At 36.2% G+C, this 13314-nt stretch overlaps 1 protein-coding gene across 1 annotated transcript in view; it reads left to right on the top strand.

Moving 5' to 3' along the window:
- LOC148948356 (putative extracellular sulfatase Sulf-1 homolog) overlaps positions 1-13314 on the top strand; it is a 327273-nt gene that overhangs the window by 37865 nt on the left and 276094 nt on the right. Inside the window, exons 3-4 of the mRNA XM_089094900.1 lie at positions 2753-2904; positions 7884-8053. Of these exons, the coding sequence (XP_088951026.1) occupies positions 2753-2904; positions 7884-8053 (322 nt within the window). The remainder of the gene's footprint in view (positions 1-2752; positions 2905-7883; positions 8054-13314) is intronic.

The following is a 13314-nucleotide window of genomic DNA, read 5'->3' as shown; positions in this document are numbered from 1 at the left end:
TCACTCTATTTTTATTATTTGAAAAAAACTACGTTTTCTAAAGAGTTAAAGAGGCTGAGTTACAAGGTCGAACCTTAAAACGTACAGGGATTAGGAGGCACAGTTGGGGCTGCCGCCCCCAAACCCCCGCTTTCGCAGCCTTTAAATAAAAAAAAGTTTTTTAAACTGAAAGTAAGGAGCGACATTAAATCTTAAAACGAACAGAAATTATTCCGTATATGAAAGAGGCTGTGCCCTCCTCAACGCCTCGCTCTTTACGCTAAAGTTTGACTTTCTCACAACTCTTTTTTAAACAATAAAAACTTTAGCGTAAAGAGCGAGGCGTTGAGGAGGGCACAGCCTCTTTCATATACGGAAGAATTTCTGTTCGTTTTAAGATTTAATGTCGCTCCTTACTTTCAGTTTAAAAACTTTTTTTTTTATTTAAAGGCTGCGAAAGCGGGGGTTTGGGGGCGGCAGCCCCTCAACTGTGCCTCCTAATCCCTGTACGTTTTAAGGTTCGACCTTGTAACTCAGCCTCTTTAACTCTTTAGAAAACGTAGTTTTTTTCAAATAATTTCTGCACGTTTTTGTACAGTTTATTACTTATTATTGCTTGACTAACTGTTAGCTGATCGTGTCAGGAGTTGAAGTCCAAACCCCCCCGCTCTTGAACATTCTTGTGTTAAGGCTTTTAATTCCTGAATACTCAAATCACGTCGTACAGGGTGCCTCCTAATCCCTGTACGTTTTAAGGTTCGAACTTGTGACTCAGCCTCTTTAACAGCCCCCCCAACTGTGCCTCCTAAACCCTGTACGTTTTAAGGGTTGACCTTGTAACTCAGCCTCTTTAACTCTTTAGAAAACGTAGTTTTTTTCAAATAATACACATAAACAGGTTAGACATGCTTTGTTATGAAAATTGACGCGCAGATATTTTCATAACAAAACATGTCTAACCTGTTTATCTGTATTATTTGAAAAAAAACTAAGGTTTTTCGTAAATGTAAATTCGGGGGATAATTTTTTCGGTCTGAAAATATCGAAAGGCCCTAACAGGTCGAATTCTGCTTCGAATGAGTCCTCATTCAACCGGATCTGTTGCCAACTGTGGCCTGTAGGCGTGGCTAAGAAAAAAAAAGAAATGATGATGAATATTAAGTGGCTATATTTGTTTTTTTGAAAACAGGGAAGGTTGGATTAGATTGAGCTGAATTTTTGAAAATAAGCTCCCGAGCCCTAGAAAAGCTTAACCTCTAAATTTCATCCCAATCAGACAACGGTAAAGGGGGGCTGCGGTTTGAGGGTCCAAACTTCCGGCCCAGTTTACCCCATGAAGATAAAGTAGGATGAGGATGAAATTTTGCAAGTTTCTTAGTTTGAGCTTGGGCTACAAAATGCGATTACCGCCGTCTCTCTGCGACCTCTAGAACCTGAAATCGCTTAACATTGTGGTGGGTCGCCTCTTTATAGAGGCACAAGTGTGCCTCCTTGATTTAGTACACTCATAATGTAATCTTAGTGATTTTTAATTATTAATCATTAACCACATAATATCATCCCCTAAATGATCCCTGCCACCTGCGGATTGAGCGAAAAATCTTAGGGGGGGGGGCACTGTAACATGGGCACCAATAATTGACCGAATTGATAATTTTGTTTTTAAAAAAGCCTAAAAAGAAAAAAAAAGACCGGAATGAGGGCGCCATAAAAAAACTTGAGGGGGGGTCCCCCTGGATCCGCTCTGGTCCCTAGATGATAATGGGTCGTAAATGTGCAATTTTTCTATTATGAAGTGGATGGGTTAGGGCAGGGCCAGATCTAGGGGAGGGCTAAAGGGGACAAGCGCCCCAGGGGTGGCAAAACTAGCTTAAATTGTGATCTTTTTGGGCAAATTTGTAATATGTACAGTATTGATCGTGTGGGGGGGGGGGGGGTGCCAAAGTCTACATTTTACCTCCCCCCCTAAAAAAACTAAATCCGGCCCTGACTTAGGGGGCTTGGGCTATCCGATCATACTGATTAAAGTCATTGCACAATTCAAACTTCAGGAGGGTATAACACGTCTTCATTTCTACTAAACTCCATGTGCTATGTCTGTGTTTAAGAAATGCCCCGCTTGAATAATTCGGCTCCCTTGCCTTTTCAGATTTTCAGATTCAATCGGGTTTAATTAAAACAAATAGAAATAAATAAAAATAAATAAACTTCTCTATGCAAAAAAAACGCTCGTTGAGTCCCTTAAAAAAATAACGATTCCTCCTAATCACGCTTTACGACTCTCGCTTTACTCCTCAACACAACCACATCCCTCAACCATACAAGTCACTATCTAAGAGATTCCCCCCTTCCTCCCCAAAAGTACAGCTACCTTAACCTTACAAAAAAATAATCAATAAATAAAACAAAAAAAAACGAGATAATAATGATAATAATTAAATAAAATCTCAATTATTAATAAACTCTATTTATTGAACATTCAATAAGATATGTTCTGATTAGAATGACTTCCTTGAAATTTGATTTTGATCCCTTGTTGGGCGGGGACAGGGACGGGAGTCACAAGGGACCTTGAAATTGTGGTTGGGTGCCAACTGATTGGTCACTTGAAAAGGGTATTACATTTTAAAAGTTTTGATCGAATCTCTCCCAAGTTTCTAAAATAATTCCTTTTATGCGATGAGGCTGAACAAAAAACATGGGGAATACACTGCTCTTTTACAAATCATGACTATTGCACGACTATAAAAATTAACATTTCTTTTACTTTTAGGCTATTTTGGAAAGTACTTGAACAAGTACAATGGTAGCTACGTTCCTCCGGGTTGGAGAAGTTGGGCTGGTTTGATTATGAATTCAAAATTCTACAATTATACAATCAATAAAAACGGACAGAAGATCAAACATGGTTTTGACTATTACAAGGTGGGTTCACTTTATAAAGTTCTGGCTCGTGTAGCCTGTCTAGAATGCTTATCTATAAGCTATATTAGACAGTGTGGAAGACCATTTTAGCATCAGATAAATGATTGAGTGTCGAGTAGGGCTTTAATTTTCATTGTAATATTTGTGACACTATCAGTAGATTGTTGATGTGTCACTAGTCTTTACAATTATCTTCAATCTCGATTAAAACGAGTTTGCAAAGTCCGATGACTAGTTCTATTCATAGGACGCAAAATCCTATTGTGCATGTATGGTACCATTTACCAGCTGAGGCTGTCATGTCTCCCACGATTCCAACTTTCAAAAACCTATTAGACGCAATATTCTGTCTTGAAACGTATGCTATGAACGAATACCGGAGAGAAGTCTGAATTCAGAAATGTTTTGAGTGTATTTAAAATTTATATGATTTAATTTGTTTTAATTTCGTTTTTTTTTGTAGGTTCTAAAATTGCTCTTCACTTTCTTAATCACTTTTTTTGTGATAACTGCTCACTGTTTTCAGTTGAGGTTTCTGTATAGTAGGAAACATCAAATAGTGAAATATGTTTTCGACGAATTGTTGAAGTTTTTGCTAAATGATTCCTTGAATACCAAGGACATCAAAATAAAAGCCATTTTTACCTTCTGGACCCATCTTAGGAGTTAGGACTATTAATTCCTGAAAACCGTAATTTTCTAAAATTAATATTTTGGTTGTTTAAAATTATAAAGTTTTTCGGGCAGTACCACATTTTCGTCAGTGTTGCCACGTCGAACCGTGAAAATAAACAAGAAAAACTAGTTAGTTAAATTCGATAACGCTTTACGTCCGTAAAAATGCGCAACGTAAACATTCTTTTTTCCTATTGACACCTAAACCCACGGGCGTCAGTTGGGGGGGGGGGTTGTCCTCGTATATTTCTTTGCCAGGTCTAGTTTTGAAATATTCCTTTTTGGTAATTTAGTTAATAAAAAAAATTTTCTCTGTGTTTTAATTTTAAAAATGGAAAGAAATAACAAAATTATCTCCCCCCTCCCCCTAGGTTTTGAAAAGTAATTTCTGCCTACCTGTACCACCTCTCTCTACCTTTTGTGAAATGACACCCCATGAATACACCTTCAAAGTAAAGCTACACTTCTTAAGCTGTTTGGTCTGGTGTTTTATGTTTTTGGCTGATTTTTCACCCACGTTTGTGTTTTTTAATTTAGTGTTGGCTACTACCAAAAGCTGCATATTTGGAAATGGGGGTCTTTTTCAATAAAAAATTGGTTCCCGGTTTTTCTAGTTTCATAAGTTGACGGTTGTGTAAGATTTCACTTAACCAATTTAAAATATCAGATCTTTGATTTACTATGCTTGGCTCTTCAAAAATTCTCAATTGGACATTTTCGGGACTCTAGCAGTTTATTTACGTACAGACATAATACTTTATATACATGCACTGGAATTTGAAGTGGTATCAAGAGTCTAGCCGAAATTACTTCGAACCAATCAGGGTCGTTTAGAAAAGAGGAAGCAATTTATAATTATGCCTGGATAATGGCTATGATAATGCAGATAATGTTTATGCCTGCACATTGATTACTATCTTAGTAAGTATGTAAGTACTATCAATGGGCCCTTAAGAAAAATACAAAGCTTATGACTTCAATTCCAGAGGTGTTCTATCCTAAAAAGTTTTGAGCATTTGCTTGACTCTCAAGGTTTTCTATTTTTACATAAATCTACCCACTGCTCAGTGGTTTCAATTCATGGAAATTAGGGAGGGATGAGAATATATTTTTCAAAGTCTAGAGGGGAGCAATTTTATTGTCTTTTCATTTTATTTTTTTAATGAAAATACCAAAAAACAATCTTTTAATGAAAATACCGAAAAGGGTATTTTTCAAAAGCCAAGGGGGAGGGGGCAAAAATCTCAAGAGAGGTGCTAATCCTCCTCCCCCTAACCCCCTATTGACGTCACAGTTTAATATTTATAATTTGATATCATAAATTATATGATAACTGGAATCGTATGGAAGAAAATTCTGTCTTGTCAAGAAGTCTTCCTTGATTGAAATCAATTGGAACATCTCATCAAACTTCCAGTTTGTGTTATTCGGCGATTCACAGTCGGTCAATGATGTGTAAAGAGTGCTTAAAAAATAGGATCATCTGGTTATTTCATGCTGTTGCTAAGGACAAGTTCTTGAAAAGAATCTGGGACATTTGTGTACTTAATCTAGTTTTCATTTTTAGTTGTATCTTATTTAGTTTCATTTTAAAGTATTCGTATTATTTTAAGATTACATAAAAAAATTGGCTGAAAGTAAGGAGCTACATTAAAATTTAAAACGAACAGAAATTAATCCATATATGAGAGAAGTTGCCCCTTCCTCAACCTTCGCTCTTTATGCAAAAGTCTTAAAGTTCGTTAAGAATACTTATCATTCACATTCAATGGCCCTTGTGTTTCAGGAGTCGTTCTTAAATATTTATGACAAAAATTCAAACTTTAGCGTAAAAACCTAGGGACTGAGGAAGGAGCAAACCCCCTCATATACGGAATAATTTCTGTTCGTTTTCAGTTTTAATGTTGCTCTTTACTTTCAGTTGAAAGACTTTTTTTTAAAATTTAATATCTCGCCGTCTTTCAAATAATTCCAGAAATCCCCCCCCTCCGTGGATAATTTTCTCCGGAAAATTTCCCACCCACTAAAACTTTCTATGTATTTCCTCGTTACAAATACTATATATAAACGATGGGCAACTTACATAACTGACAGCCGTTTTCCCAGGAGCTCTGGGGGTCACGCCATCCCCAGAGGCATAGTTATTGGACCTTTCGACTATATGAACCAAATGACTATCTCCAAATTTTCGTTAGATGTCTTGGATAAAAGGGGTATGAGAGGGTAGTAGTTGCCCTCCAATCTTTCTGGTCACTTAAAAAAAGACACATTAACTTTGATTTACGTTTGAATGGGACTTCTTCCGATTCTCTAGGGCCATTGGTTTGATACGATCATCCCTGGCAAAAATTAAAATAAATAAACACTCATCCCTGAGTTTTCTTCTGGCAAAATATAAAAGATTCCAAGGACCTTGAAACCTCTACAGCAGGGTTCTCTGTTTTGGTGAATATGATTATGTGATTTTCATTCAGATCAGTTGACTTTTTGGGGACATTTTCTTCCTCTTTCGAAAATCAGGCGAATTTTCTCTGGCTCGTAGCTTTTGATGGATAACATTAAACCTAATGATTTTTATACATTTGGAAGCAGAAGAAAAATTCAATTCTTGAATTCAAAAAGAGAAATTTTTCAAAGTAAAATTAAAAAAAAATGCAATAATTTTGTTCAAAATCCTTTTCTCCAACCGTTCCTTACCACGAACTGTTTTACAGTTTACAAACGACATTTCGTGTTATACTTAACTATTCATTGGACTGTAATAAAAAAAATGATGGAAACACTTCAAAAGCTTGGTTCGGGGAGGTGGGAGTAACTTTAAAAACAAAGATGGGTGATTTATTTAAACGCAGTTTTTGTCTTCGAAAATTTATTAAAGTATACGTACCTATTTGGGAGGTGTAAGAAATCTTTTTAGGAGTGTTCCGGCTGTAAGTATAGGAATAAGTGAAGACGAATAATACTTATTAATGAAAAGCTTGATCAGGTGGACTGCTTCACTTACCTTGGTAGTATTATTAGTAAAGACGGTGGGTAAAAAGTTATTATTATTAGTAAAAAGTAGAATAACCATGGCTCAGGGTGTTTTTTCACAGTTAAAAATAAGTTAAGAAAAATAGGAAGATAAATCTGCAAACCAAGATTAGAATATTGGAAGCTACAGTGATGACAGTGGTCAAATATTGTTCTGAAGTATGGACGCTCCGAAAAGCGGATGAAGAATTGCTAGATGTTTTCCAGAGAAATTGCCTACGAATTGTTCTCGGTAACCGGCTGACTGACCGTATTTCAAATAACCCTGTGGTTCAACCCTGCTTTCTAGGGCTATAATGAGAGAAAGGTTGAGATGGCTAGGGCATATTTTGGGGATGAAGGATTACAGATTGCCAAAGATTGTCTTTTTCGACCACCAATCTAGGGCTAAACCGAAAGCAGATTGTCCGCGGTTGGGGTGGGAGTATGTCATAAAGAAAGATTTAGGAGAAATGGGTACTTCTTGGGAGGGTGTAAAGAGAGATGCTTTGAATAGATTTGGATGGAGGAGGAGCATGTGTAGCTGTCTTGGCCTACGGTGGCTTGGTGCTGCGGTGAGCTCCTTATTCTTTTGCAAAGATTTCATTGAAATTCCGTTTCCTTTAAATCATGTTTATGACCTGTTGCCACCCCTTTTGAGGGCATCCTTCTTACATTTTGCCTCAAATGGATGGCCAAAAAACTGGATTTTTGGGCCATTTATCCTTTATTAGTGAAACTCGTCCCAATTTCATTTCTTTCATTAGGATTCTAGAAAGTGTGGTCGATTCACATTTTTCATTGCCTGTTATGGTGCGGTACTCACCTAAGGAAGAAATTTGTGTACAACCCTGAAGTCGATTAAAATGGCATTCCTCTTATTTTTTTAGTACTGGCAGGGGCGCCAATTGGACCCTGAAAAAGTTGAAAAAAGCAAATTGCCGTCCCCATCTTATTCTAAAAAAAATCTTCTTTTTATATCTTAATTCTTAAAAAAATCCTTTCCTCCCATATTTTCTGAATTGGCACCCCTCAGGCATAGTCAACATTTGATAACATATTTTTTAACCGCCTTGTTTTCTTTAATTATTTAAACATGAAGAGATGGTCGATGACTTTAAGTGATAATACATTATAGCCTAACCGAAAAAAGGTATTCTCCCATGAAAATACCAAAATAGCTTTTTTTTCAAAATACATTATTTTTATTTATAACAACTGGTAAATTTTCCCGCCGGTTTCTCTGGATTGGACCCTTAATTTTCCTGTATAAATGCTGTCTTTGTTTTCAGGACTATTATCCGGACTTGATTACCAATGATTCGATTAGTTTTATTCGAGACTGGAAGGAAAACCATAGCTCCTCCCCTATGCTTCTAGTTTTAAGCTATCCAGCTCCGCATGGACCCGAAGATTCAGCTCCTCAATATTCAGATATGTATTTCAATGTCACTAGTCACCAGTAAGTATGTTTGTATTTACAATAAAAGCTATATGCTGACATTACCTCCAAAATATCTTATGGTAGCATCAAATGGTCACATTTCCATCATTTTAAGCCTTACGTTTCCGTCCTTTTCTCGAATTTTATAGCCCATGTCCATTCGGTAGTGAGCCATATAAGTTCAATGTGTCATCTAACGTATTTGTTTCCTTTTTCTCTCCCCACTTTGTATAGAAGGGGTAGTTGTAGAAACTTGGGATTTGGCTAATGCGATTGGAAATTGAAAGCTGTAGTGCTCTTTTTAAGATCTGAAAGTCATTGGAGGGAAAACAGACGTATGACCCCCCGTACCCCCCCCCCCACTCTCTCCAAACCATCTGATTGAAATTTTGAGATGAAAAATTTTGTTTGAAATAGTCGAAAGCTCCAGTGGATAGCCTATGCCTCTAGGGATGACAGGGCCCCTACGGGTCCTTGTTATTGTCTGATATGTAGATCCAAATTCTCGAGTGTGTACCATATAATATGCAAGTACCGAAATTTTGTTGAGACTGAAGCTTCAAAGGACTTTTTTGAATCTTGATTTCCTACACTTCTAAAAAAAATTGCTGAAGACAAATTGTAATACAGTGAACCCTCAATGCATCGAACTCCTAATATATCGAATTCCTTGATGTATACTTGTTCAATTCCCCTTGAATTTCCTTATCTCTACAATGTTAATTTTACGTCTACATATAGAAGTAATTGTGGTAAAAACCTCAATATAACGAAATTTGGTGGCTTTAATACCTGTCAAATCACCTCTTTATATCTAAGCTTTGATTAGAAACCTGTGCATGTTGAGGAAATTACGTCAAAAGAAGACATTTAGCCGGTGGCGTAATTTCGACAAAATCCTGGAGGGGGGGCAAAGGCGGAGCCAATTTTCCCAAATCAAGTGAAAATGGCAGTAGAAACTGAAAAATGAGCCATTTGGTACCATAAATGTACAATATAGGAGTAGAAAAGTGCTTTAAAAATACTTTATAGTAATATAAAGGTAAAGAAATACTAAAGAAAACTGACCCATTTCTGTGGAAGCCTGAATTATGCAGGCTCATCTTAGTTTTGGCAAGATTTTTGAAGAAACTAAATTTCAGCTGGAGGGGAGGGGGACCGAGGTCTCTGGGGGCAGTTGCCCCCCCCCCCCCCTGCCCCATAGCAAATTACGCCCCTGCATTTATCAGTAAACCAGTCCGTCTCTGTATTGAACGATGACTGGAAGTCACACAAACAACCTTTTCACAATTTTTATTATTATATTCATTTTATTATATTTATTATATTATATTATTATATTATATTTATTTATTATTATATTAAACTTATATTATATTTATTTTATTAAAAAAAATATATTTTTATTTTTACTTACATATGAACAAATGGACAAACAACCATTTCACAATTTCTAAAGTAATGTTTAGTTTTTGTATTTCGGTCATCGGACTAATATTGCGCACTACGTAAAATAAAAAGTATTTACAGTAGGTATATATGAGTAAAGTAGGTTGATATGAGTCAAACCGGTTTCTCTGTGTGCACTCGGAGATAATTAGCTTAGTCTGAGTGAGATAAACTACTATGCAGGTGTATTTTAATTAAATGTTTAATATATACAGTTGGCTAGATTAGGTTAGGTATTTAATATAATGCGTTCTGGGTGGCCTGTTTTCTATAATTCTCCGTTGCAGTTTCCATAATTTTGTTTGTAAAGTATTATGTTTTCATCATATTTTGATATATTTCATTATGATTGACCTAAATTCACTTCTTAAGTGTGGTCAGGATGACTGACAAGTGCCGAAATGATTTAAAGTTTCGTTAAATATTTTGGAATGATTTCAGTAATTGTCCTAAATAAAGAAAAAAAAAATCTTGTTAAATGTTTGTTTGCTTACGTCTCCTGGTACATATAATATGTCGCAGGAACTAAAGATTTTTTGGTTCTCGTAATTTGTATATGCTGTTGTGGACCTCTATAGATCCAAGTCTGTCGAGAATCACCTTTATATATCGAACCTCAACATATCGATATGCTCGATACAACGAATTTTTCTTTTCCCCTCTAAGATTTGATTAATTGATACATTGAAGTTCCAATGTATCACAAAATATATAAAAAAAAAACAGCCATTAAGTATTAGATAACTTCATAGAATTCATTTTAACTAACTCCGTATTGAATTGTATGTCTGCATTCAAACACTTCTAACCACAGTTCATGTAATTATCCAGTAAGCTTATCGCAGATCATTTCTGGTCTTCGTTCTCGGTGCGAACAAAAAGCTCCTCCCACTTATTTCTGCATTAGCGGGAATGCGGGTTAGTCTGTTTCCGATTGTTTCCAACAAAGTGCATTATTCGTAATAGCGGGTTTCTACTTGTTTCCGATTAGATCACAGTCTGACTTGTCTACCCGTGAAAAGATCTGACTTCGCTTATGTTTATGTCTGGAAAAACGTTCTCCGGAGCACTCGCATCCCGGTCCGAGTTTTTATAATGGGTGAGATAGGGAATGATCATACTGGATAATTATATGAACTGTGCTTCTAACTATAAATATGAAAAAAAAATGTTTGCCCGGAATGTGCTAATGATAGGCACACTCGAGGCTACCGCCTTTTCTATTTATGCCTTTATGAATCCATGGCCTAGATTAAAGATATAATTAGTTCGTATCGTAATACGACCAATGGCGTAATTTTGTCAAAGTCCTGGGGGTAGGGTGAGCAAAGTTGGAGCCAATTCTCCCAAATCGAGTGAAAATGACAGTGAAAAATGAGCCGTATAGTACCATAAAGGCAAATATATTCTAAAGATAATTGACCCGTTTCACTGGATGCTTGAATTATGCAGGCGTATCTTAGTTTTGACCAGATGTTTGAGTCTTGGGGGACCGGGGTCCGGAGGGGGCTGTTGCCCCTCCCCCATGACGAATTACGCCCCTGAATACTACCTCCTCTTCAAGCAGCTCAACCAGTTAGCTCTACTTCCGTTTTTTTTAGATTTTAGCATAAAAGAATTAGTCGACTCATAGCTTGGAATCATCCCCTGAGACCCCACTCCCAGAGAAATGTAAAAGTTGCAGCCTGAAAATTTAGTTCACCCCTTCCTCCCCCTTAATTCTGGAACTCATTAAAGCTTATTCAGGATATATCTGAAATACACGTTAGGCGGACAGAGTAGTTTTTAATTCTGCCTGCAAGAAATATAATAAACTCCTTAGATTCAATTTGCTCAATTGTTTTTTCGCTTCTTGTTCTCATTGACACTACTCTAGGTGCCGCAGCTCCGGATGAGTCATCCAAGAGCGGATCCAGGATTTTGGTTCGGGGGGGGGGGGTTTACTAATTTTCGACTTGGTTTTTAATAATTTTACTAATTTTTACTAAGGTTTTACTAATTTTTGACTCGGTCAAAAATTTCGGGAGGGGGGTTCAAACCGGGTAACCCCCCCCCCTGGATACGGCCTTGGAATCATCCCTTATTCTAAAGCTTCAAGCAATGACTGAGAAGATACTCAATTCGTTTGACATAAATCAACTAACTTTAAATGTGAAAAAAGTCGTACCTTCTTATTTTTTCCCGTACAGGTGTGAGCTGCCCCACAATTACTGAGCTTCCTACACCAAGAGGATCCATAAGTCGCCCCCCGGATCGACATGTGCGATTCCTGGGAGTCTTTTTGGATGAAAATTTATCGTTTAAGGGGGAACCGAATAGAAAAATTCCCGGCTATCTCTTCCATGTTAAATATTTTTAGCTTGTCTGGCGACAACAGACGCATAAATGTTTCGATTTAGGTTTATATCTAGGTCTCTCATCTAGCAACATAATCTAACTTTGCTATTTTTTTTTCTGTGCTTCCTAAATTAGGCTGTTTTGTGCAAATTGCATTTCAACTTGTCTAAAAGAACGGTACATGCAAATTTAATCAAATTAACACGGACTTGTAGAGGATTTTGAAAGGAACAACTTGACTTTTAATTTTTTTTTCTAATTAATTCAAAACAGACATTTTCATAAGTTTATTAAAATCTACTAAAATTTGTTACCATCAGTTTTATATTAGAAACTCCTGAGCTGTTGCATATCCAGTTTCAATAGGCGGGCATAAATACCAGTCTTCAGGTGATAAACAGTCAGGGTTTCAACTTGGATCGGCTGGCATGATAAGTGAATGTTTCAACATTATGCAAATGGAAATGCTCCGTCAAATTAGGTTGCAGTCCAAGATTTTGAAAGAAGAGAAAGGCAGTTAAAGAAGAACTTGGACTAGTTAGTTCACAAAAGTATTTTTTGAAATACAAGGGCGCCGGCAGAAAATTTTCCGGAGGGGGGGGAAACGCCATAATATCATTGGTGGTTGGGTGACATGGAATATATTTCAGGAACTTTTTTCATATGAATAAGTTTATTTTTAAATACTTATAGAAAAGAACGCTCAAATAAAAAGAGCAACTAAATTGCCTGCAAAATGAAACAAAATACAGTAAATTTTAAACCACAGGGATTCCTGGTAAAAGGATCAATTTGTTTAATCAATAATATATTTAATTATTATGCATTTAGTTTTAAAAGAAAATCAAACTCAAACCAAAATTACAGAAAGATTGCTTTCGTATATTATACGAAAGACTTGCCTTTATTCAATTTCCTACGCCTTAGAATACTTTACACAAGGAGTAGGGATGTTAAAAAATCATCCTGCCAGCACAGATACCACGTTTTGATTTTATAACGGCCATGTAAAATATACCTCTTTCATAACAGGACAATTCATCCCCTCGAACTTAAATCCGTTATATATTCATACATTAAGAAAAAAAAAATAGAAAAATGAAAGAAAAACAATATTTAAACTTACTATCCAGCTGTCAAATTGACCCTCTTTCTTTTTATTGTCCTATTCAACTAAAAAAAAAATAAACAAGTTCAAAAAAAATTTCGTCACAAGGAATCTTATCAAATAGTTTGTAAAAAAAAAAAAAAACTGGAAATAAATAGTGAGACCAATATTCACCAAAACAAAAAATTTAATTCTCGTGACAATTGCTACACCGGCAGTATTGGCTTTTTATGCTAATTCTAAATATTTAGAATTCTTTCAGTTTATTGTTACCCACCCAAAACAAAAAATCTGAGAAAATTGGCCTTATTTTTAAAAAAGCGACCCCCCCCCCCCCAAAAAAAAGCAAGCGATCTTATTGAAAATCTCTTTATTGGATACATCA

This window comes from Artemia sp. Qi Xiang Cuo, chromosome 9 (assembly GCF_049724085.1).
Source record: "Artemia sp. Qi Xiang Cuo chromosome 9, ASM4972408v1, whole genome shotgun sequence".
Classification (NCBI taxonomy): domain Eukaryota; kingdom Metazoa; phylum Arthropoda; class Branchiopoda; order Anostraca; family Artemiidae; genus Artemia; species Artemia sp. Qi Xiang Cuo.
The sequence above is the reverse complement of the archived record's forward strand: the minus strand, read 5'-3'. Positions and strand labels throughout refer to the sequence as shown.